General features: G+C 43.3%; 1 protein-coding gene across 7 annotated transcripts in view; it reads left to right on the top strand.

The window, feature by feature from the left end:
- The window catches only part of RPS6KA6 (ribosomal protein S6 kinase A6), a 247,171-nt gene that overhangs the window by 137,129 nt on the left and 83,331 nt on the right, over positions 1–26,711 (top strand). For 4 of the 7 annotated variants that reach the window (XM_033946593.1, XM_033946589.1, XM_033946587.1 and 1 more), the window contains exons 10-12: positions 12,806–12,876; positions 15,277–15,365; positions 24,574–24,638. In XM_033946593.1, the coding sequence (XP_033802484.1) occupies positions 12,806–12,876; positions 15,277–15,365; positions 24,574–24,638 (225 nt within the window). The remainder of the gene's footprint in view (positions 1–12,805; positions 12,877–15,276; positions 15,366–24,573; positions 24,639–26,711) is intronic. The other 3 variants (XM_033946591.1, XM_033946590.1, XM_033946594.1) reach the window with 2 other exon arrangements.

Here is a 26,711-nt window from a genome sequence, read left to right as displayed (position 1 = left end):
TTGGGATTAGGAAAAGTGAATAAACCAGTACATTCCTATTTTTCCAGCCCACTGCAAATTCTTGTGGTTATCGGCACTGCCATTTGGGCTAGTGACAGCACCCTAGACCTTCACCAAGGTGATGGTTGTAGTGGTGGCTTACCTGTGAAAGATGGGTCTCCAGGTTCACCCTTACTTGGATGACTGGCTGATCAGAGCACCCCCCTTGGCCAAGGGATGACACATGGTAGAGCGGATGCTCCAGGTGCTGGAAGCCCTGAGCTGGATTGTTAACTTCAGGAAGAGCCATCTGACGCCCACACAATCGCTGGAATACCTGGGAATCCTTTTCAACACAGCGATGGGCCAAGTCTATCTTTCAGAAGCCCACAGTCAGAAACTGTGTGCCCAGATTTCTTCCCTTCCAGAGTAGCCAGCTCCTTTAGCATGGGATTATCTTGAGGTTCTGGGATCCATGTTTGCCACGCTGGATGTGATTTCTTGGGCGAGGACACACATTCGTCCTATTCAGCATGCTTTGCTGTCTTGCTGGACTCTGCACAGGGATGCCTTGCAGACCCATCTATCTTGGACTCTGGAAGCCTGATCTAGCATGGACTGGTGGCTTCTCCAGCAATCACTCCGCAGGGGTGTACCACTACACATTGCCTCTTGGATCGTGGTGATGAGAGAAGCCAGCCTTTTGGGCTAGAGAGCACATTGCAATCATTGTCCTGTTTAGGGGTATTGGATGTCCTCTCAGTGAAAGTGGACAGTCAACAGTTTGGAGCTCAAAGCCATTTGAACAGCTCTGATGAGATTGCAGAAGACTCTGGAGGGCCAAGCAGTCAGGGTCTTTTCCGACAATGCAATGGCAGTAACCTATTTCAATCACCAGGGAAGGACTAAGAGTACTCTTCTGGCTCAGGAAGCCCGCCTTCTTTTTCTTTGGGTGGAGCGTCACCTCCTAGCGCTGAAGGCAGCACATGTGGTGGGAGTAGACAATTTTCAAGCAGACTTCCTCAGCAGACAGAATCTGGATCTGGGCGAGTGATTCCTGTCTCCAGAGGCGTTCCAAGTGATAGTGGGGGTCGATGCTCTGGTGTAGCTGTGATCTCAGGATTCTCCTGTATGTTTTTCCTCCTTGGCTGAGGGTCATTCAGTGGGTCATGGCTCATCCAGGCTTTGTCATTCTGGTGATTCCAGAATGGCCTCAGAGACCATGGTACACAGATCTGATGAGGCTGTGCAAGGGTTGCAGCCTTTGGCTGAGCACCCATCCAGACCGTCTCACACAGAGTCTGGTATCATTGGAGGATCCGGGTCACTTTGCTCTTAAGGCATGGCTCTTGAGCGCAGCCTTAGTGCATAAGAGATAATCTGCCCTGGTTGTTGATACTATTCTGAAGTCTAAGCAGTTATCAACGGTGTGCCCAGGACCAGGTGGATCCTTATTCAGCTCCGATCTTGCTAATTCTCGCTTTTCTTCATGCTAGATTGGATAAAGGCCTCACTGTGTCTTCTCTTTGGGTCCAAGTGGCCGGGCTCTTCTGTTTCAGATCGAGCATCGGTCTTCCTTGGCATCTCATCTTGATATCGCTAGATTCTTGAAGGGGGCTCTTTATGTCCAATTGCCGGTTAAGCATCCTTTTCCTTCCTAGGACCTTAACTTGGTGTTTTCTAGCCTTTCCAATGCTCCTGTTGAGTCCCTTTGAGATGCTACCTTCTTGGACTTGATGCGCAAGACCATTTTTCTAGTTGTCAAGTTGTCATTACTTCGGCACGTCATATGTCAGAACTGCAGGCTTTGTCTTGCAGGGACCCTTTCCTCCATATTGTGGAGGTGGGGGTCTCCCTTTGAATGTTTTTTTTCCTTCTTGCCGAAGATAGTTTCATCTTTCCATGTCAAGCAAGAAGTGTTTGCTTGCCTTTCAACTGACAGGTTCCAAGTTACAGGACTTCTTGTTGAAGAAACTGGATGTGCGCAGAGCTCTTCTGCATTATTTGGAGGTCACTAACAAGTTTCATCTCTCTGACTATTTGTTTGTGCTGATTCATTCAGTTAAGCAGGGTGCTTCTGCTTCCAAAGCCATGATTTCCAGATGGAATCCTTAAGGCCATTTCGTCAGCCTACATTCTTATGGAGAAACGGAAACCTATTTCTGTTAAGGCACATTCTACCAGGAATGTTTCTTCTTTATGAGCCGAAGCTAGATCTGTCTCCTGAGGGGATTTGCAGAGCAGCAATGTGGTCTTCTCGTTACACATTTGCCAAGTTCTACAGAATGGACGTGGTGGCATGACAGGACTCCACCATTGGGTCCTCAGTCTTAAGGGTTGGCTCAGCAAGCCAGAATGGTACTGCTTTTGTATGTCCCTACTGTCTAGAAAAAGGCTGCCCAAGTCCGGTTCTTGAGATCTACTGGCAGGCCAGGTTTTCAGGATATCCACAATGAACATGCATGAGAGAGATTTGCATTCCAAGAAGGCAGTGCAGGCAAATCTCTCTCATGCATATTCATTGTGGATATCCTGAAAACCTGGCCTGCCAGTAGAACTTGAGGACCGGACTTGGGCAGCCTTTTTCTAGACAGTAGGGACATACAAAAGCAGTACCATTCTGGCTTGCTGAGCCAACCCTTAAGACTGAGGACCCAATGGTGGAGTCCTGTCATGCCACCACGTCCATTCTGTAGAACTTGGCAAATGTGTAACGAGAAGACCACATTGCTGCTCTGCAAATCCCCTCAGGAGACAGATCTAGCTTCGGCTCATAAAGAAGAAACATTCCTGGTAGAATGTGCCTTAACAGAAATAGGTTTCCGTTTCTCCATAAGAATGTAGGCTGACGAAATGGCCTTAAGGATTCCATCTGGAAATCATGGCTTTGGAAGCAGAAGCACCCTGCTTAACTGAATGAATCAGCACAAACAAATAGTCAGAGAGATGAAACTTGTTAGTGACCTCCAAATAATGCAGAAGAGCTCTGCGCACATCCAGTTTCTTCAACAAGAAGTCCTGTAACTTGGAACCTGTCAGTTGAAAGGCAAGCAAACACTTCTTGCTTGACATGGAAAGATGAAACTATCTTCGGCAAGAAGGAAAAAAAACATTCAAAGGGAGACCCCCACCTCCACAATATGGAGGAAAGGGTCCCTGCAAGACAAAGCCTGCAGTTCTGACATATGACGTGCCGAAGTAATGACAACTTGACAACTAGAAAAATGGTCTTGCGCATCAAGTCCAAGAAGGTAGCATCTCAAAGGGACTCAACAGGAGCATTGGAAAGGCTAGAAAACACCAAGTTAAGGTCCTAGGAAGGAAAAGGATGCTTAACCGGCAATTGGACATAAAGAGCCCCCTTCAAGAATCTAGCGATATCAAGATGAGATGCCAAGGAAGACCGATGCTCGATCTGAAACAGAAGAGCCCGGCCACTTGGACCCAAAGAGAAGACACAGTGAGGCCTTTATCCAATCTAGCATGAAGAAAAGCGAGAATTAGCAAGATCGGAGCTGAATAAGGGTCCACCTGGTCCTGGGCACACCGTTGATAACTGCTTAGACTTCAGAATAGTATCAACAACCAGGGCAGATTATCTCTTATGCTCTAAGGCTGCGCTCAAGAGCCATGCCGTAAGAGCAAAGTGACCCGGATCCTCCAATGATACCAGACTCTGTGTGAGACGGTCTGGATGGGTGCTCAGCCAAAGGCTGCAACCCTTGCACAGCCTCATCAGATCTGTGTACCATGGTCTCTGAGGCCATTCTGGAATCACCAGAATGACAAAGCCTGGATGAGCCATGACCCACTGAATGACCCTCAGCCAAGGAGGAAAAACATACAGGAGAATCCTGAGATCACAGCTACACCAGAGCATCGACCCCCACTATCACTTGGAACGCCTCTGGAGACAGGAATCACTCGCCCAGATCCAGATTCTGTCTGCTGAGGAAGTCTGCTTGAAAATTGTCTACTCCCACCACATGTGCTGCCTTCAGCGCTAGGAGGTGACGCTCCACCCAAAGAAAAAGAAGGCGGGCTTCCTGAGCCAGAAGAGTACTCTTAGTCCTTCCCTGGTGATTGAAATAGGTTACTGCCATTGCATTGTCGGAAAAGACCCTGACCGCCTGGTCTAGAATGTCTCACCTATTGCACTGGAAAAAGAGATGATGTACTTACTCTGGTAAGCTCTCTTCCAGTAGATAGGTGAGACATTCTAGACCAGTATTCTTCAACCACCAGTCCATGGACTAGTGCCGGTCCACAGAAATTTATTGCCGGTCCACAGGGCCAGCACGTGCATCAGGCCCAAAACAATGTTCTTCAATCGCCGGTTCACAGTGCAATCGATGGTGCGTTATCTTCGAGCCAGCTCCCTCTTCCTAACTGATTCAGTGCACAAAGCCATGGGCAGTGGCTCCTATGGGCATCCTGCGCCTGAACTGGAAGTCTTCTCTCTGACGTTACAATGTCAGAGGGAAGGCTTCCAGATGAGGCAAGGGATGTGCAAGGTGCAATTAGTACTATTATGGGGGCAGGGTCTGGGGTGGACATTGGGTAGAAATGGGCGCACGACTTAGCCCAGTGTTCTTCAACCGCCGGTCCACAGACCAATGCCAGTCCACAGAATAATTTTTTTATTTCTGCCGGTCCATAGGTTTTAAAAGGTTGAAAAACACTGTTCTAGACTCCCGCCCTGTCCTTCCTGAGCCTGTTTACAGTTTTCAGTCTATGCTTCTCCAAGCTGATTCGTGGATGCCTGTCAGCCCTTGAGGGCTGGGAAGAATTTGTATATATGTTTCAATTTATTGGGGAGTAGTTTCTGAGCTCCTGGAAGCCAGTGTTGGCAGTTAATGGTACTGTTTAGTTACTTTTGAGCAGAACAATTTGTTTAAGCCTGTTGCTACAGATGCCTCTACTTCACATGTATTGGGTAGCTCTATGTGCTTGGGTACTAACTGAAGGTGGAGCTAGAGAGCCCAGTGAAGTATAATACAGGCAGAGTGAAAAATCCAGAGTGGATTCCTTCTGCAGCAGCACGCGGCTATAGGGAAATAACCCTATTGTCTAGAATGTCTCACCTATCTACTGAAAAAGAGCTTACCTGGGTAAGTACATAATCTCTTTTTACTGTAGCTCATTGATGGACTGTGTATGCAGAAACAAAAAAGAGATTTTTATTAATTATTTTAGAGCATACAATTTGTAATATAATAGTCCAAGCACCATCTGTTTATTTGAAAAATTTAAAAGCGATAGAAATTCAAACATGTAACATTTTTAGACTGCTTGTGGACCCATGACATGAAAAATCAGCCATTCTCAAAATTTTGGATCTGCTACTTTAGTCACTTTTTCCTAGAGATGATCACATATATATAGTATATTGTTTCTATAGATTGCTTTCCAGTATTTCAACCAAAGTTGTAGTCCTACAAGCATGCCTCAAAAAGAAAAAGGGCAACAAAACATAGATACTTAAAAGTAAATATATGAGAACACGGATAGTAAATCTTTCACCTTCCTTATCTTTTCATTCCATTGGCCAGCTCCAGAGAAGAAGCTGCATCACAAAATACACCAGAATAAGGTTAGAAGGCATCTAAGTATTTGATATCCTAAAGAAAGTTCCCAAATTAGAAGTCTGTATTTAGTGGCAAGATTTCTGGGCCATTAGCCGTAATTTCTGCCCAGTACTGTCCTTTGGTTGCAGCTACTGTAGTTGCCATTGAAGCTCGCTCCATCCTATCAAAACCATCTCTCTCTTTGTGAGATATAGACCATAGAGTCTACCCAGCACCCTCCTCACGTTAAAATTTCTATAGTTCCCATCAAAACCCGTCCCCGCCCATTCTAAACCGAATTGACATATATGAGACACAGACGTAAGAATTGCCATACTGGGACAGACCACTATCTTGTTTCCAACAGTGGCCAACCCAAGGCCCAAGTATCTAGATAGATCCCAAGTAGTAAAGCAGATTTTATGCTGCTTATCCTAGGAATAAGCAGTGAATTTTCCCAAGCCATCTTTATAATGGCCTATGGACTTTTGTTTTTGGAAATTATCCAAACATTTTTTTAACCCTGCTAAATTAACTGATTTCACCTCATTCTTCGGCAACAAATCCCAATTTAATTATGTGTGAAGAAATATTTTCTCTGGTTTGTTTTAAATCTACTACATAGTAGCTTCATCATATGCCCTCTAGTCCTAGTTTTTTTGGAAAAAATAAACAAGCAATTCACATCTACCCTTTCCACTCCATTCAGTATTTTATAGACCTCTATCATATCACCCCTGAGCCGTTTCTTCTGCAAGCTGAAGAGCTCTAGCCACTTTTGTTTTTCCTTATTGGGAAGTCACCCCATTCCTTTTATCATAGTAGAGCATATTTGATTCTGTTTATCCATCACCCATTCTGCATCTAAAGGCCATGCCCCTGTTCCCTTTTCTATATTGCTTGTTCATATTAGCTTTGGAGATATCCAGAATGTACATTTCATAAGCAAGCAGTTATACTTGCTTCTTTATCAGGGCACAGAGCAATGAAACTGTAAACAATTTAATCCACATAATGTTAAATTCTCAGTGATAGTCAAGACTGTAAGCATAACATTTAATTGCCAAGGATTTGATTCTACAGCAAAACTCTGTTCTTATGGCTAACATTTCACAGTGTATGCAAAATTCTGCTTTTATAAAACTTACATAATATATATATTTTCTGAGGGGACCCCCAGTCCTTACCTAGTCCCCATTGGGACTATCAATTCAGACCATAAATTATGTTAGCCCTCCAGATCAGCTGTGCCTATGATGCTGGAGCCATGAAGTCTTCCTAAAGTTTGAACTACTAATGTGTCTTATAGGATGTGTAGGAGCTTCATAGTCTCTACTGATCAGAGCCTTGAGGAGTTTAGAGTAGAGAATGACACGGGGGAAAAATCTGTCCCCGTCACTGCACCGTCCCCTGCCCACCATTCTCTGCACCGCCCCGTCACCGCCGTTCCCTTCACCGCCCCGTCACCGTCACTGCCATCCCTTTCACCGCCCCGTCACCGCCACTGCCATCCCATTCAGCGCCCCATCACCGTCCCCGTCTAGCACCCATCTTCTTCCCTCCGCTCCCCCATAGTCTGGCATCTGTCTTCTTCCCTTCCAGTGTCTTCTCCCCACTCTGCCTTCCACATTTCCTTTCAGGGTCTGTTCCTCTCTACCCTCTTTCAATGTCTGTTCTATTCCTTTCCACCACCACCCTTCCCTCCCTCCTTTACCATCTGTTCCTTTCTACCACCCTTCTTTCATATCTTCTATCAGTCCCCCACCATCACTAGCAGTCTCTCTTCTCCCTTACCATGAGCAAATAGAACTTCTGAAAATTGTATTGCTGAGGCATTATTTCTAGTACGCCTTTTTTTCCAGATGGATAATGACATCAATTTTATAATTCTTACTGTCTGCTCTGATTTCATTCACAATTTGGTTTGTGTTTTGTACCTGAGGATTCCATGAGGCATTTAACCTTTTCCTGTCTCTTCTGTGATTTCAAGTTGATTCCTTCAATAATGGAGTCTCAAGGCAGTAGCAGTTTTCTATTTTGGGCTCTTTTGACATTGTTTAAGGGATTTCTTGTACATTTGGTGCTGGTCTTCTTTGATGAGGTCACTTCAGAATCTATTTCCAAGGAAGATAAACTTTTTCCCTTTCACCCCCTCCTTCCTTGTGTGAGCCGGAACACGCGGTCCCCGCAAGCAAGTAATTTTATATCATTTTCATTCTATTCATTCATAGAAATTAAAGTCTAGATAATGCCAGTCACATAACAAAACATGATTTTACAAAAATAATTCCCTGCACAGTCAAGCCTGCAAGGATTACTAGATGTCTTTCAGCAGCTCCCCTCCCTCCCTCCCCCTTACCTTTGTGGCCAAGTCAAAATGATCTACCAACAATAAAATTTTAAAAACACAAAGCACGCTGTACGCAGAGAAAATGTTAATTATCATTAATATTCCGCGGGTTTTCAAAGAGGTCAAGGCAGATGACTTTATGCAATGTCACCTCAGTAACAACTATACAAAAATAGACAAATATTCCCCCTCCCTTTTTACTAAACCGCGATAGCGGTTTTTAGCGCAGGGAGCTGCGCTGAATGCCCCATGCTGAATGCCCCACGCTGCTCTCGACGCTCATAGGCTCTCTGCGCTAAAAACCGCTATTGCATTTTAGTAAAAGGGGTCCATAGTGCAAAATATAGACAGCAGATATAAATTCTCAAAACGGACACATTTTGATCACTAAGTTGAAAATAAAATCAATTTTCCTACCTTTTTGTCTGGTGATTTCATGAGTCTCTGGTCCTTCTTCTGGTCCTTCTTCTTTCTTCTCCTGCCCCCCCCCCCTCTTTCTTTCTCTCTCCCCCTGGCTCCCCTCTTTATTTCTGCCTTTCTTTCTCTCTCCCCCTGGCCCCCCTCTTTATTTCTGCCTTTCTTTCTCTCTTCCCCTGGCCTCCCTCTTTATTTCTCTCTCCCCCTGGCCCTCCTCTTTCTTTCTGCCTTTCTTTCTCTCCCTCTTGACCCCCTCTTTATTTCTGCCTTTCTTTCTCTCTCCCCCTGAGCCCTCTTTATTTCTGCCTTTCTTTCTCTCTCCCCCTGGCCCCCCTCTTTATTTTTTCCTTTCTTTCTCTCTCCCCCTAGCCCCCACAAAGCCATCGTGCCAATTTCTCCACTTCCACGATTCTTTCCCTACCCTCACCCCCAAGCCAGCAGCCGATTTCTCCCTGCTCCTTCCCCGATGTCCTGATGTCCTGAACTTCATCGGGGAGCAGCAGCAGCATTCACAATTCACTACTGTTGCCCGCTTCAGGCCTTCCTATCTGTCGGGTTCTGTCTTCATGAAAACAGGAAGTAGGCAGGACCCGGCAGAGAACAAGGCCTGAAGCCGGCAACAGCAGTGAATTGTAAACGCTGCTGCTGCCCGAAGAAGGTAATGGAGCACGAGGCAGACCGCTTCTCCCCCCTCCCAGCCGAACCCCCGCTGACCCTCCTATCTCCCCCCCTCCGTGAACCTTTCCGACCCTCCCAGCGAGAGCAGCAAACCTCCTTCGCGGCTTTCTCCTCCCTCTGCCGCGTCACTGATGACGTCATCAGTGATGCGGCAGAGGGAGGAGAAAGCCAACGCTACTGGAGGGAGGTTTGCTTCTTTCGCTGGGAGGGTCGGAAAGGTTCACTTGGGGGCGGGGAGAGATAGGAGGGTCAGCGGGGGTTCGGCTGGGAGGGGGGAGAAGCGGTCTGCCTCGGTGCTCCAAGGCCTGGCGCCATTACCTTTTTCGCCCCTCCCGCCCCCCCCCCCCTTGGTACGCTACTGCTCTCCAGCTCTCCTTAGTTTGCCGGTTTTCTTTTTCGGCGCCCGGCACGCCCGGCTGCTCAAAGTTCAATCTTCTACTCTGCTGCAACTTCCTGTTTCCGGTTGGGTCAGAGCAGAAGATTGAATACTGAGCAGCCGCGCGTGCGCGGCTCTTTTGAAAGCGTTCCGGTCGCCGAAAAAGAAAGCTGGCAAACTAAGGTGAGGTGGAGAGAGGAAGCTGGTTAAACGATCGAGCCGGCGGGCGGGTGGGGGCTGCGGGAACCGCACGATCCTTTATGCCTCACTGCGGTGACAAGACTATTCACCGCTCCACGGGGCGGTGAGGGCCTTGTCCCGTCCCCGCAGAGGCTGCTAATTTTCATTCCCCGTTTTTGGCGAGTTACCCGCGGCTAAACCGCCACCGTGTCATTCTCTAGTTTAGAGCTTAAACCAATCTGCTCTTGTGAATATATCCTTGATAGAGGGTTGATTCCTGATGTTTCAAAGCTGGTCACAAATTGTCTGTTGAAAAATCTCACTTTAGACCCAAATGTCCCTTCCAGTCTTTTTCCAATTTCTTCATTACCTGATTTGGTGAAGGTAGTCTTTGTTCAGTTGGAGCACTATTTATAAATGGTACTGGTTTTGGAGTGATTTTCCTACCAGAGTTCAAATTTGTGATCAACTGACTTTCAACAAGCATGATGCAGCTGCAGAAACCCTAAGAGAGCATATAAGCCATTTTTACAGGGAGAATATCTTTAAACCCACCAGAGACTTTTCCATTTTATGGGAAAAAGAGACCAACTGATTTTCCCATCAAAATTCAAACTGGTGACCAACAGACTTTCTTGTCTCATTCACCTCAAAACCCAACTAATCAGGTTTGAGGACCTACTGTATAAAGACAAACTGCAGGCCTCACAGCAAACCCTGAAGAAAGCCACAGCATGGTGGCTGAAACTTGATTTCTATCTGACAAGACGCAGTGAAACCCAGAAACCAGCAAGGTTTTGGACCCATTTCAGTATGGCTTCTGCAAGACTCACAACATTGAGTCCCCTTGTCCTTATACTAGATGTCATTCGTTAGCAAATTCTTTTTTTTTTTTTTGGCTTGGCATCTCTGTCACATTTGATACTGTGCACCATTTCATCCTTATACAACGGCTAAGATTGTTAGCTTTTGGGAAAACATACTACAGTGAGTCATTTTTGTATGGGTGAAAGCAAGAGGTCCATGTTGGTGGTAAGTTATCTTTCTCTAGACTGTTAGCATCTGGAGTACCATAGGGTTCCTTTAAAATTTGTATTTAATTCTGCTGTGTCATTTGCTAAAATTATTAGGAGTCCATTGCTGCAGATGACATTCAATTATTTCTCTCATCAGCTGTCCCTGTTTCTATGGGCTCCTTTTATCAAGGTGCGCTACGGAGGTTAGCGCGTCGGACATTTCATTCCGCGGCAAGCCAAAATACTAATGCCTCTTCAATGGAGGCGTTAGCAACTAGCGCGTCAGGCAGTTTAACGTACGGTACGATATTCCGCGCCTTGATAAAAGGACCCCTATATCTTTTATATATTTGACCATCTCTGACTGTATCAGGAAGAACAAACTTGTCTTAAATATCTCCAAAACTGAGGTCTTGCTGGTTAGCTATAATTTGAATCCAGACATTTCACAATAAATTTCACTTTCTGGTTGTCCTATTAAGATTCCATATCATTTGTGAAGCTTACTATAGTGTTCTGCTTTCCTCAAGAACCAATTTAAGATATTATTTGCTCCATCAGGTGCTACATCATAACCTTAGTGAATCATTTGGCAGATGGGTTGTACCTGCTACACCTCTGTACACCTGCTAGATCTCTGTGGTCAGATAGTGTTTTCTTATGGTTCCCTTTTTGTGAGTTTTCTGTTTTTCAGAGACTACCAGATGTACATTCTTTATTGCATGACTAAGAGAGTGGAACTAGCTACCACTGGACATTAGAGTGCAAACTGCCTCTGCACCTTGTAAGAAACAATTGAACATACATTTGTTTAGATTGACCTATGGAGTTCTTGTGGATTCAACTAAAGCTAATTTTTGTATTATACACAGCACAGTTACTGAGGGACATTTGTGTAAAATATGCTGCTTGAGTTTAGTAGCTGTTATGGCTTTTTGAAGTTTTAATATATTTTTATTGGATTTTGTTTATGAATATGTGTTAAATTATGCTTTATATACATTATGGGGCTCATAATCGAAAGAGAAAAACGTCCAAAAACTGGCCTAAGTCGGCACTTGGACGAACATTTCTCAAAAACGTCCAAGCGTTGAAAATAAAAAACAGGTTTTGGACGTATTTCTAAATGACCTAGGCCTTCATAGTGCCGCTCAACGTCCAAAGCTAAACGGGGCGTTTCGGGAGGCGTGTCGAGGGCGGGAGTTGGGTGGGACATGGGCTAGCTTAGACTTAGTCGTACATCATGTATAACCGAAAGCTATACAGCCCAGTATCAACGAAACTTGGACGTTGTGACTTAGACTAAGTCACAAAACCCTACCTAAAGTCACCAGATAAGCACTGCAAACACATAACACAGACCCCCACACACTACCCCAGTGATCTCACAACTTTAAATTTCAGCCTCCAGTCCATTATTACCTGGTCGCCTGGCATAGGAAAGCCTAGTCGTCCAGCCCAGAGGCAGCTTAAGTCGTCTTGAGGGTGGGTTAGGGATCCACAGAGAGGAGGACCCATGCCCATAAGCCCATGTAATCTCTGCATTGATACTTAAACATGTGCACTGCCCTATACACCCCCAAAACCCCTTTTTACTGGCTTATAAGTGGCTCTTGCAGCCATAAGGGCTATTGGGGAGGTAGATAAGTGGGTTTAGGGGATTCTGGAGGTGGTTTGGGGGGCTCATCATCACCTATAAGAGAGCTGTAGTGAGGAGAAGCCATGGCACCCTTTTTGTGAAGTTCACAGCAGTGCCCTGTAAGGTACCCCACTATTTAGGTGGCATGTCTGGGTGTGCAGTCCATCACTTTGCAGACCCCTCCCACGTCCAACAGGGTTTGTTCTAGGCGTTTTGGACTTGGACTGAAATGTGGTATAAAGATGGACGATTTAGTGGCTTGGATGATCAGATTGGCAGGACATATAATTAGACGATTTTTGAAAGTAAAAAAAAGTTGGACGTATCTTTTGAAAATGTGTCTTAGGCTCTTCTTAACTTTGGACGACTTGCGAGATGGACGTAAACGGGCTTAGATGTCCCTTTCGATTATGCCCCTCCACGTGTTCCTCCTTGGAAAGGGTAGAATGTAAGTCAATAAACCTTAACCGTTACCAGTTGGATAGCACCCATCATCTTTGTACGTGAATAATTTAGAGAACAGTAAGTTAAACATCTCAGTGTACATTATTATTATTATAGGTTTTATAATATAGCTAATATGCTAATGGTTTTATTTTTCAGTTTGAAATGCTTACTGGTACGTTACCTTTCCAAGGTAAAGATAGGAATGAAACTATGAATATGATACTAAAGTAAGTATCTTGTTTTATCCTTTAAATTAACCAGTTAATCAGCATTATGAAAAGTCAAATATAGAATGCATAAAATCATTTTAACAAAGAAAAAAAAATCCTCTCCCCCAGCCCCTCCCCACCAGGTTAGGTAATTTCAACAATATTTGAAAAGCATTCTTTTAAAAAATTCTAATAATTGTGCTCATATTCATTGAAAGACTGATCCGGCGTTCATGTGAATCAAAGGCTTGTCATCCCATAATTTAATCATTGCACCATTGATGTCCTATAAACAAAGCCAGTTCCAGCTCCAATTGTTCATAAATGGTGAATAAATGTAGAAAAACCATAGATGTCTGATGGTGGAGTATATTACCTTTCATAGATTGAGCCACTGTATTTGGCTCCCAACATGGTCCAAGTTTGACAAAAAAAGCTTATTCAACCCTTGAATACCTTATTTTTTTATATAAATTTCTTTATCTCTACCTTTTATTGACATTTGATATACTGCTACAATGCCCCAAAAGCTTTGAAATATTTTCCATTAAAACATTAAAAACCAATATAATACAGCAAAATCATAATATATTCAGGGCTCCTTTTACTAAGCTGCTGTAGCGGTTTTAGCGCGTGCTTAGTGCATGCAGAATTGCTGCGCACACTGGATGCTAACACCAGCATTGAGCTGGCATTAGTTCTAGCTGTGTAGCGTGGGTTTAGCGTGCGCTAAAATTATGCATGCGCTAAAAACACTATCGCAGCTTAGTAAAAGGAGCCCTCAGTAATAATCATATTATGAAACAACTTTCAGTTTTCCTTTCCTCCCATCCCTTTACAAAATCACATACATAATGAAAACAGAACAACACTAAACAGATACATAATCATACTCATAGCTTCAAAGATGAGCCTGTTGAAATAAAAATGTTTCTAAATGTTTTTGATATGAGAGAAAAGATCTACTTACATATAAGTCTAGCAGCAGTGAACAGTGAATTTCTATATTCATGCAAATGTAGGATGCGTGAAAATAGGAACCTCTAAGAGGTACTGATTATTGGATCTCAGAGCATAGGTGAGCATATAAGGCAAGATGGGAGTTTTGTCAAGAAGGGCATTACAATTTAAAACCAATATTTTAAAACAAATCCACCAGAGTATAGGCAGCCAATGTAGTTGCATCAAAAAAGGAAATGTTAAAAAGCGGTACAAAATGGAAATTATAAAAATTTTATTAAAATATGGGAGCCATTAACATCTTTTTGTCATGATTAAATGCCATTTTTCTATTGATTATGCACCATTTGGTATTGGGTGGGGGGAGGGTTTCAAGTATATGATCTTATGAATAGAGGATTTGAGGGAGGGTGGGGAGAGGGTTACATTTCTATTTATAGATTATAATGATAAGTTGTTCAAGTGCTCAGAGTAATTGTGTTTATTATGATTATTTGTACACTTGATGAAAGTTTTAAAATGAATAAATAATAAAAAAAAAAAAAATGTTAATATAACATGAACATCCAAAAATTTGTCAGGCAGTTGCATTCTGAACTACCTAAAGTGCAGTTAAAGAGCATTTTGAAAGCCCTAAAAAACAAGAAGTTAAAATAATTAGTGAATACACAAAGTTTGAACCACTATACAAAAATTTGCAGGACTAAAATAATAAAAAAGTTCTGTAGATATCTTAAGTATTTTTAATTTGGAAAATACATGTTGAGCAACTCCTTTAAAGTGCAAATTCCTGAGGGGTTTTTTCCCCCTTGTTTGTTGGGTTTTTAAGTATTTGTTTGAAGTTTTGGGGTGGGGGGATCGCACCTATTGTGTGAACTTGAGTGGCTTTTCATATTTACAAAAATATTTTTAATTGATGAGACTTCCTATCATTTGAGGAGCACTGTGAAACATGCTCCATATGGACCCAAATACAAAATGCTCCAACATCATAGTAAACAATACCATGGTGGGAGCGATTTTTCTTGACCGGGTGATGCTCAGTATGAATAGCCTAAGTTTCCTCCTTTGGAATTATCAACATGGCCCAATTGGCCCATGCTCACTTTACTGGTCAAACACTTCCTCAGAAATCAGAACCCAGGGTAGTGTGGACCTGCACACACTGCCCTCTGGAGCTGCCTATGGAGCTGGACTACAGCTGCCCTAGCACTGTATATTGATTACATGTTATAGTCCAATAAAAAATATGATATTCTAAAATTCAAATGACAAAACAAATATTGTTATATCTTAAGCTATCTTAAGCTATAAATCTTAAGCTATAAATATCTTAAGTATCTTAAACTATAAATAAGATGTTTTAGAAATGCTACCAATACGAGTTGAAGCCAAAAGAAATTAAGTTTTACTTGAGGTGCATATATGTTGAAATATTCTTTCCTCCCTTTTTCACAGATCCAAATTAGGCATGCCACAGTTCCTTAGCCCTGAAGCTCAGAGTCTCTTACGGATGTTATTTAAAAGAAATCCTTCAAACAGATTAGGTGAGCTTTTTTTTTCCCCCATTCAAATCATGTATTAAAACAGCTTTACAAGTTGAACAAGTAAATTGCACAAACTTAGAACACACTTTTACCAACTGCAGTCCATCACTGTAGGTACTTAGTGGGAATTTCAGCCTTGTGAGCATATTATTTCTCAGAGGTCAAGCAGGATATCAGTCTTCATGCATATATAACATGAGGACTGATATTTCCTTCCAGTCTTAGAGTGCATTCTATTACAGGTAAGTAAATGCTTATTTTTTCTGATTTCATAGTATGAATTTGCTCAAGCTATGACAATTAGAGAGAGACTACTGTGGTTTAAGATTCCAATTCAGTGAATGTGTTGCAGAAGTGCTTTATCAACCTCTAGGAGAAAGGAAAGAACAATACCACTGCAAGAGTGAGACCTAAGGGTACATTGGCCCATGCCACTAGGTGAAAAAAACATTTATTTAGGACAATAGAATTTGAGGAGGAGGATGCAGCAGTGCCTACCCCTTCCCTTCTCTGTGCTGGCCCTGAAAAGAACTTCTAATGATGTATGGGCCCTGTAACATAGGCCCGGGCTCACATGCTACCTTGTCTCGCCTCTTTCAGCGGCTAGCTTCCTGTCAAAGGGGATAGAACCCAGTAGCACTTAAGCACAGACCTGTATTTACAGGGTTCACACAGTGCTAGCCCTTTTTTTAAGATCAGATTGGCACAGGAAGATGGGGTTGGGGTGGCAATAGTTCAGAAGCAGAGAGAGAAGAAGGTGGGGAGATAAGAAACTAGTAGAAAATTTCCACCTCCTTAAGAATGGAGGTAGAAAGGGGAAGGGGAGATTCTGGCCTTAAGCCAATCCTGGGGGATGGGCGGGGTACTCTACAGAAGGTTTGCCTAGGACTTCCAGTGCCCTTCAGATAGCACTGAAAGGTACAAAGATTTTCCCACCTAGAAAGAGAACCTGGTTTACATAGTCAATCATCTCAGGAGAAAAATTAAATATATATTATGGAGGAAAGTAAACAATGTTGCCTTAAAATACTTTTAAACTTTGGTCACTTGATCCAGTCAAAAATTTGACTATGCATAAATTTATCAATGCTTTCCCTGGTATGTCTTAATGTCTTTATCTAAGAACATAAGAAGTTGCCTCCGCTGGGTCAGACCAGAGGTCCATCGTGCCCAGCAGTCCGCACCCGCGGCGGCCCATCAGGTTCATGACCTGTTAGGTGGTCCCTGACTTTTCCTATAACCTATCTCTACTTCTATCTGTACCCCTCAATCTCCTTATCCTTCAGGAATTTATCTAAAACTTCCTTGAACCCCCGTAACGTGCTCTGCCCTATCACAATCTCCGGGAGCGTGTTCCATGTGTCCACCACCCTCTGAGTAAAGAAGAACTTCCTAGCATTTGTTCTAAACCTGTCCCCTTTCAATTTCTCCGAGTGCCCCCTTGTACTTGTGGTTCCCAATAGTCTGAAGAATCTGTCCCTGTCTACCTTCTCTATGTCTTTCAGGATTTTGAAGGTTTCTATCATGTCTCCTCTAAGTCTCTGCTTTTCCAGGGAGAATAGCCCCATCTTTTCCAACCTGTCAGAGTATGAAAAGTTTTCCATACCTCTTACCAATTTAGCTGCTCTTCTCTGGACTCCCTCAAGTATCGCCATGTCCTTTTTGAGGTATGGCGACCAGTACTGGATGCAGTACTCCAGATGCGGGCTCACCATTGCACGATACAGCGGCATGATGACTTCCTTCGTCCTGGTCGTGATACTCTTTTTGATGATACCCAACATTCTGTTTGCTTTCTTTGAGGCTGTTGCACATTGTGCCGATGCTTTCATTGTTGTATCCACCAACACACCCAGGTCTCTTTCAAGGTTACTTACCTCTAGCAATGATCCCCCCATTTTATAGCTGAACATCGGGTTCTTTTTCCCTACATGCATGACCTTGCATTTCTCTATATTAAAGCTCATTTTCCACTTTTTTTGCCCACTCTTCCAGTCTCGTTAGGTCCCTTTGCAGGTCTTCACAGTCTTCCGTGGTTCTAATCCTGCTGCAGAATTTGGTGTCATCTGCAAATTTAATAACCTCACATTTTGTCCCCGTCTCCAGGTCGTCTATAAATATATTAAACAGGAGCGTTCCCAGCACTGACCCTTGCGGAACTCCGCTCGTGACCCATTGCCAGTCTGAGTATTGGCCCTTTACTCCAACCCTCTGTTTCCTGCCTGCCAGCCAGTGTTTAATCCATCGGTAGACATCCCCTTTCACCCCGTGGTTCCACAGCTTCTTAAGCAGCCTTTTGTGGGGTACCTTGTCAAAGGCTTTTTGGAAGTCAAGGTAAATGATGTCTATGGATTCCCCTTTGTCCATCTGGCTGTTTATCCCTTCAAAGAAGTGCAGTAAGTTCGTGAGGCATGACCTTCCCTTGCAGAAGCTGTGTTGGCTTGCCCTCAGCTGTTAATTTTTTTCTATGTGCTCGCAGATGCTGTCCTTAACCAGTGCTTCCATCATCTTACCCGGAACCAAAGTCAAGCTCACCGGCCTGTAGTTTCCCGGGTCACCCCTCGATCCCTTCTTAAAGATAGGCGTGACATTTGCTATTTTCCAGTCCTCCAGGATCTCCCCAGTTTTTAAGGATAGGTTACAAATTTGCTGGAGTGTTTCCGCTATTTCGTTTCTCAGTTCTTTTAGTATCCTTGGGTGGATTCCGTCCAGGCCCGGTGATTTGTCGCTCTTCAATCTATCTATCTGTCGGAGGACATCCTCTTGGCTTACCTCTATTTGCTCAAGCTTTTCATCTTGATCCCCACTTATGATTTCCTCGGGTTCTTGAACATTGGATTTGTCCTCGCTCGTGAAGACCGACGAGAAGAACTTGTTTAACCTGTCAGCTTCCTCTTTTTCCTCCTTTACCACTCCCTTTCTGTCTCCATCATCCAACAGTCCCACTTCCTCCCTCGCCGGTTGCTTCCCCTTCATGTACCTGAAGAATGGTTTGAAGTTTCTCGCTTCCCCAGCCAGCCTCTCTTCATATTCTCTTTTTGCTTTCCGAACCACTCAGTGACATTCCTTTTGGTGTTTATTGTGTTCCTTCTGGTTGTCCTCAGTTTGGTCCTTTTTCCATTTTCTGAACAATATTTTCTTGTCACCTATCACCTTCTTCACTGCATTTGTTATCCACACCGGGTTTTTTGTTCGATTCTTTTTGCACCCTTTCCTAAACCTGGGGACGTACAGGTTTTGTGCTGAAATTCTGTTCTAAACAAAATCTGCTTGGCAGAAATGTTTCCTTGTGGATTTAAGTTTCATATTATTCTTTCTTCATCATCTTGCTAAACCAGTCCAGACCTCTCTGCGTTATGTCCCCTGTCCCTTTTAACAGCAGATGGGGGTAGAAAACTTGGCAAGCCTGATGACATCTATATAAGTAGAGGTGCATCCAGGAACATTCCAGTACTTCTTTGCCTCCAACAGATGGTGCAAGTGGACAGGTGCAGCAGGGTATTTCTTTGTTTTTGCTTTCTTCAGGGCTAGTTGCCCCAGGCTATGGCTCTTAGCCTTGCAGTCAACATCTAGTCAAGGGATAGATTCCAGGGTTTAGGCTAGGGCCCCACTCTTAATTGAGGCAGAAGAGGGTATATATTGAGGCTGAAGAGGATATATCCTCTTCCTCAAGAGTATAGCCACAACTCTCTCTCTCCTCTTTCCCCTTGCCCCCTCCCCCATACACACATGCACACTCTCTCTCTCAGGGGTAAGTTCACCTCCTCCTCTGCCAGTCTTTTTCATGTTGAAGGTACAGGCAGTTTTTGTCCTGTGCAGGGATTAGGGCTTTGTGTGTGTAGGGTAGCCTTGTTTTATTGGTAACAGCTCAGGGGAGAAGGGGGAGGTGAACTAGCTGTGAGCCAAAGTTAGGCTTTTTCAGCTATGCTTAGGAATATAAGAATAGCCTTACTTGGTCAGACCAATGGTCCACCTAGCCCAGTAGCCTGTCCTCATGGTGGCTAGTACCTAGCAAAAACCCAAAGAGTATCAACATTCCATGCTACCGATCCAGAGCAAGCAGCTGCTTCCCCCATGTCTATTTCAATAACAGACTATGGACTTTTCCTCCAGGAAATTATCCAAACCTTTCTTAAAACTAGCTATGCTATCTGCTCTTACCCCAACCTCTAGCAACGTGTTCCAGAGCTTAACTATTCTCAGAGTTAAAAAAATATTTCCTCCTATTGGTTTTAAAAGTATTTCCCTGTAACTTAATCGAGTGTCCCCTAGTCTTTGTAAATTTTGATGGGAGTATAAAATTGATCCACTTGTACCCATTCTACACCACTCAGCTGTCTCTTTTCCAGAGCTTAACTATTCTCCGAGTGAAAAAATATTTCCTCCTATTGATTTTAAAAATATTTCCCTGTAACTTAATTGAGTGTCCCCTAATCTTTGTAAATATTGATGGAGTAAAAAAATTGATCCACTTGTACCCATTCTACACCACTCAGCTGTCTCTTTTCCAAGCTGAAGAGCCCTAACCTTTTTAGTCTTTCCTCATATGAGAGGTGTTCATCCCTTTTATCATCTTGGTCGCTTTTTTTTTAACCTTTTCTAGTTCTTCTATCTTTCTTAAGGCAGCCAGTCATTTTTTTGTTGCACTGGAACATCTAATTTTACTTCCTTAGCAGGGTACTTAGAATTTCAGTGGTACCTGGAAGTCAGAGGGGGAGAGCTTTTAGTTAAAGTTAAAAATCTTCTTGCCTTGTGTATCAAAGACTAAAAGACAACCTTCTACAAAAGTTATCTATATTGAAATGCTAAAGTCATAATGATCACTAAAAAGGATTCATATGTCGTGTTAGGGATGGTAATGTTGCTGAGTTGCAAATGGATTCCAAGTACTATAGCTTTTAGTATGTTTGTTAGGAAATTTATATTTTTGGCCAAGAGGATTTGTATGGTTGGGTTGACTAGGTACTATTAGAACTCTTTTGTCTTCTGTGTGGTAGGGTGACTGTGATAAAATGAGGAAAATGATTAAAAAGAAGCTAAAAGGATTGGCCATAAAGGTTCAGACTTTAAATCAGACATGGACACTCTAAGAATACCATCTTGGAAGTCCAGACCAGATATATGCAATGTATTAATAAAGGTGGAAAGAAGAACAAACGACAGTCAATATGGTTGAAAGGTAATGTGAAAGAGGCTATTAGAGCCAAAAGAACATCCTTCAAAGAATGAAAAAAATGATCCAAATGAAGGAAATGAAAAGCAGCATAAAGTGCTGGCAAGTTAGATGCAAAGCACTGTGATAAAGAAGGCTTAAAGAGAATATAAAGAGAAACTTGCCACAGAGGCAAAAACTCATAGTAATGACTTTTTTAGGTATCTATAGGACCATTAGATCATCAAGGAGCAAAAGAGGCACTGAGGGATGACTAGGCCATAGTGGTGAGACTGAATTCTTTGCTTTGGTCATTATGGAAGAAGATGCTAAGAGATCTACCTGTACCAGAAATGGTTTTCAAAGGTGATGATATGGAGGAACTAAAAGAAATATCGGTGACCTTGGAAGATGTACTGAGCCAAAATGACAAATTAAGGAATAGTAAATTATCTGGACCAAAAGGTATGCACCCTATGGTACTGAAAGAATTAAAACATGAAATTGATGATTTCTTAGTGATCTGTAACCTATCGTTAAGATCATCAATAGTACCTAAAGATTGGAGGGTGTCCAGTGTAATGCCGATTTTTAAGAAGGTTCCAGGGATAATGTAAGAAATTACAGACCAGAAAGCCTGACTTCAATGCCGGACAAAATAGCATAAACTATTATAAAGTATATAGTTATGGAACACAAAGACAAACATGGTTTAATGGGACAAAGTCAGCATGGATTCAGTCAAGGAAAGTTTTGCCTCACTAATTTGCTTCATTTATTTGAACGTGTGAATAAATATGTGGATAAAGGTGAGCATGTGGATATATAGGGTCACTTTTGATAAGACATCCAAATCTGTGTTTGGACGTTTTACAGATGACACAAAAATCTAGTACTAAACATGCCCATTTTCAGAACTGCAAAATGTCTGTTTTGTTGGTTTTTTTTAAAAGGACAGTTTTTCAGATGTCCATCTATCTTTTTAAATCATTTTAGAAAACAAAATGTCAAAAGCAAAAAAGCACAAAACAAGCCATTTGGGATGTAGAATGAGTCAACATTTTTAGTAAACTAGCCACACAGACATCCCAGCAGAGCAGTGGGGCACTTCAGGGGCATTGAAGTGAACTTCACATAATGGGTCCATGATACACATCTCACCATAACCCTTCTTACACTGAATGGGAAACCCTTATAAACCTGCCCGTAACATCTGAAACTGTTATACAAATAGGTTGTACTGTTGCTTTTACATTTTTTGTCGAGTGGGAGGGGTCAGATTCATTTGGAACTAAATTTAAAGGCTTTTTTGCAGGTATGGGGGGGTGTCGAGGGGTTGGCGGGGGGGTCACGGGGTCGGCGGGTGGTGGGGAGCGATCGGGGGTTCAGGGGGGTGATCGTGGGAGGGGGGTGCGCCAAAGGCAGGAGGGCCTGGGATCCCTCTTGCCCGTATCAGTGAGGGTGGGGGGGTAGGGGGGTCGCCTGGGCAGGAGGGGTTGGGCTCCCTCCTGCCCAGATCGGAACGGCAGGGTGGGGTGGTCGCTGGGCAGGAGGGCTTGGGCTCCCTTCTGCCCAGATTGGATCGGCAGGGTGGTGTAGTCGCTGGGGCAGGAGGGCTTGATCTCCCTCCTGACCGGATCATCTGGCGGGTGGGAGGGGGGGGGTCTCTGGGGCAGGAGGGCTTGGGCTCCCTCCTGCTCGGATTGTTGTCGGGTGGGGGGGAGTGGATCGCTACAGGAGAGATGGCTCATCGGCCCACCTCCCGTCCTTTTCCCTCATCTAAAACGCCTCTTTTCGCTCTATGCGTTTAGAGGCAGAAAAAGGCCTAAGCTGGTTTTAGATACGTCTAAAACCAGCTATGGTTATGAGTACTTGGACGATCAGGCCACTTTTTAGACTTCTTTTTTTATGAGCCCCATAGGCAAATAGTCAGCAGTTCAAGGATCAACATTAAAAACACTTCTCGAAAATAAGTCAATGATGTGGTAAGAGTCTTGCACTAAATCTGTATAACTGTCTAATTTGGCTGTTTAGGTATTTGTCAATCACCAGATGTTGCAAAGTGATACATCATTAGAATCCTTTGACTTATGATGCAGGCAATGTTTTGCCGATATATAGCCAAAGAGATGAGGATTAAAAACTTCTTATTTTTCCACTGAATCATCTGTCTTTATTGTAACTTCACTTTTTGTCCACTGTGTTTGCCTATGTGGGGTTTCATCTTTATCCTCTATATCATTTGCAGAAAACCCTCATTTCAGATTGACAACTGTTCTATCCTAGTTAAAATTAAAAGTAGTTAAAAGTCGTGAAAAGTATGCTTAAATTTGCCCTGGTCGAACACTGTAATGATAGTCATGTAGCCATGTTAATAGTAAGTGACATTTATGCTTGTTTGCTTAATAACATTAATGTCAAGTTTTATTTCCTTCATTACACTTAGAGGGGCATTTTCAAAACATGCGCCTAAGTCCGATTTGGACGTATGGAGCTAGATGTCCAAAATCAGCAGTAAGAAGATGTCTATTTTTGAAAGACATCATTTTCCACTGAAAGTACATTTATATGTAGGGGGAGGGGGGAGGGTAGAAAGTTATATTATTGGTCTTATTAATAGATGAGAATACAATATTTATATGATATTTTGAATTCAATTACTTGTGGGAAGAGTGGGTGGGGAGGGAATAAATTTATGTATGTAAAATCATAATTGAATGATTTTCAAGTAATGTGTAAAAGTTTCAAATGATGTAATATTGTGTACTTGATGCAAGATGAAAAATGAATAAAGAATTTGAAAAAAAAAGAAAGGCAAACGGCCATAGTGTAGAAATATTTTTTTAAAAAAACCTCTATTTGGACGTCCAGGCCATTGGAATGCCTAGACCTCCAAGATGTCTATCTTTATACCACATTTTTGACCAAAATTTCATCCAAGTCCCAAATGCCCAAAACAAGACCATTTGGACATGAGACTGGCCAGTCCTGTGATGGACTGGCTACCCAGACATGGCAATAGAGCAGTGGGGCACCTTAGAGGGCACTGCTGTGAACTTCACATAAAGTTTGCTAGATAAACATCTTATCAGAACTCCCTTATAGGTTATGGTGAGCCCCCCCAACTCACTATACCCACCTGTCTGCAACCCTAATAGCTCTTATGGCTGCAGTTGGGACCTATATGGCAGTAGAATAGGGTTTGGGAGGATTTTGGTGGTCTCACATTTTCTACCATAAATGTAGTGGTTAGAGTGGCTTATGGGACTTCCTGTTCCTTTCTATGGTTCACTAGCCCACCCACCAGGCTACTTAAGACACCTGTTCAGCTCTACTAGGCTTTCCTATACCAGATGCTGATGTTCTGGAGACAGGTATGTACATTTATATTCTGATCTTTGTGGGTATGAGGGGGGGTCAGTGAGCACTTGGGAAGTGTGGAGTGTCTTGCCTTGATGCATGCAATGGTCATCTAGTCAGTTTAGGCACCTTTGTGGCACTTAAACCTTTCTAAAGCAGGTCTAGTATCCAGGATTATCACTACAAGATGTCCATGTCTAATCCACCCTTCAGACCACCCAAAGCGTGCCCATAGCACGTCTTCACCACACCTATCTTGTGTTCTGAACATACAGAGGCTGGAACACCTAGCTAGATGTACAGAAAGACGGTTTTAATTATCGGCACTTAGACGTCCTGGTGATTAGGATGTCAAAGTGCCGATTTTGGATGCTTTTGGACGTCTATGTTTTTATTATTACGAGCATGTTAGTCCTTATATACAGTAAATATGTTTGATACTACTTAGGCATCTGAAAGCATCATCTCATATCACAGAATGGATATAATAATGCTCTATAAATGTTCATACTGTCATATTTGCCTGTCAAATTGCAGCAGTTTGTAGATTGTCAGCACTTTATAACATATTTGTGCCTATATAATGCAGAAATGAAAATTATTTGTAACAGATTTTTTTTTTTTTTTTTAATCAATGAAGACTTAGATATTAGGTTACTGTTGCATTTACATGTACCTAAATATTCTTCTTCAAAGGTGCAGGTCCAGATGGTGTTGAAGAAATCAAGAGGCATCCATTTTTTGCAACTATTGACTGGAATGTGAGTTTGTACAATAATATACAACTTCAGTCCTAATGGAGTTTAGCTTTCTAGTAGCACACAATTCATTGATTCAATAAGACTACATTAGGAATCTATTAGATTTAAAACAAGTTTGTTAACTTCTATTTATTGGTTCTGATGTAATAAACTAATAGTGTGCTACTAGTGCCAAAAAAAAAAAAAAGAACATAAGTATTGCCATACTGGGACAGATTGAAAGTCCATCAAGTTCAGTATCCTGTTTACAATTGTGGCCAATTTATTTTTTCATTCATTTTTATAGCCCATCCTCCCCAGGAGCCCAGAACGGGTTACAAAGATACATGCACAGAGTTTTCAGTAACAGAGATACGTACGCTACAGGATCAAGCCACAAAGCTATAGAATCAAAAAATTACAACTTATAGAGAATGTGACTAAGAACACATGCTTTGCAGAATCTAAGGAAATGAAACCATAGAGTCACGAATGGGTATTAACATGTCTTCAGTAGAGAGCTGCACAGGAACGGGGATGACGGGAATCCCGTGGGTTCCCCCTTCGGGTCATGGGGATCCCGTGGGGATGCCCTCTAGGGTCGCGGGGACCCCATGGGGACGCCCTCTAGTGTCACGGGGATCCCGTGGGGACGCCTCCGAGGGTCGCGGGATTCCTGCGGGGCTGGATGTATTCAGCCGCGAGGCTCATCTCCCTACCTGCCCTGCCGCAGCACACAGTTGAACGGAAGTCTTCCTGATGTCAGCGCTGACGTCGGAGGGAGGGCTTAAGCAAAGCCCTCCCTCCCTCCGACGTCAGCGCTGACATCGTGAAGACTTCCGTTCGGCTGTGTGCTGCGGCAGGGGAGGCAGGGAAAAGGCAGTGGTACAAGGCGGGGGGACGGTCCGCCCCGGGTGCAGCACAGCCAGCCAGGTCCCCCGACCGACCGACAACAGGCCCGGTCCATCAAACCTCCCTGCCCTGTAGCTGCAAATTTAAATTACTTTCTTACAGCAGCTTCAATACTCCAGCTGCTGTAAGAAGGTAATTTAGATTCGCGGCTACAGGGCAGGGAGGTTTGTTGGACCGGGCCTGTTCTGTTGTCAGTTGGGCGGGTAAGCGTCACAAAGGTAAGGGGCAGGGAGGGAGAAATGGAGGAAAGGTGGAGTGGAGAGGAAAAGGCACTTAAGGTAAAACTGAAGGGGGAGAAGGACGCTGAAAGCACTGGGGAAGACAAAGGGGTGGAGAAGGACACTGAAAGCACATGGGGAAGACAAAGAGGTGGAGAAGGATGCTGAAAGGACATGGGGAAGAAAGGGGGGGAGAAGGACGCTTAAAGGACATGGGGAAGACAGAGGGGGGAGAAGGACACTGAAAGCACATGGGGAAGACAGAGGGGGGAGAAGGATGCTTACAGGACATGGGGAAGATGGGGGGGAGAAGGACACTGAAAGGAAATGGGGGAGAAGACGCTGGCAGGGAAGAAGACAGAGATGCCAGACTATTGGGGGAGCGGAGGGAAGAAGATGGGTGCCAGACCAATTTGGAAGGAGGGAGAAAGGGAGGCACAGTAACAGAGCAAATGGAAGACGCAGAGAGAAGAGAGACAGTGGATGGAAGGAATTGAATGAGAACATGAGGAAAGCAGAAACCAGGCAACAAAGGTAGGAAAAAAAATTCTATTTCTTTTTGCTTTAGGATAAAGTAGTATATTAGTTGTGTTGATAAAAATTTATAAACATTAGAGGCTCTGGTAGAAACCCGTTTACAAAGTATGTATTCTTCCCAATTAATATTTCCAAATTAATAAAGTATTTTTGCTTATTTGTAAATGGGTTTCTACCAGAGCCTTTAATTCAGTAGCATAATTAAATGAAATAACTATTTCTGTAGTTTATAGGGACGGGTGGGGATGGAGGGGGACGGGTGGGGACGGGTGGGATTCCTCACGGGGACGGGTGGGACTTTGGCGGGGACGGGTGGGATTTCTGTCCCCGCGCAACTCTCTAGTCTGCAGTGAACGGTAGAAGAACTGGTTAGCAGGCACAGGTATTCTGAGGTAAGGTACTTTGAAGCAAGGTTCTGTTAGTTTGA

The sequence above is a fragment of the Geotrypetes seraphini genome, chromosome 5 (genome assembly GCF_902459505.1).
Source record: "Geotrypetes seraphini chromosome 5, aGeoSer1.1, whole genome shotgun sequence".
Lineage (NCBI taxonomy): Eukaryota > Metazoa > Chordata > Amphibia > Gymnophiona > Dermophiidae > Geotrypetes > Geotrypetes seraphini.
Note: the sequence above shows the minus strand (reverse complement) of the source record. Positions and strands in the feature narration are given on the sequence as shown.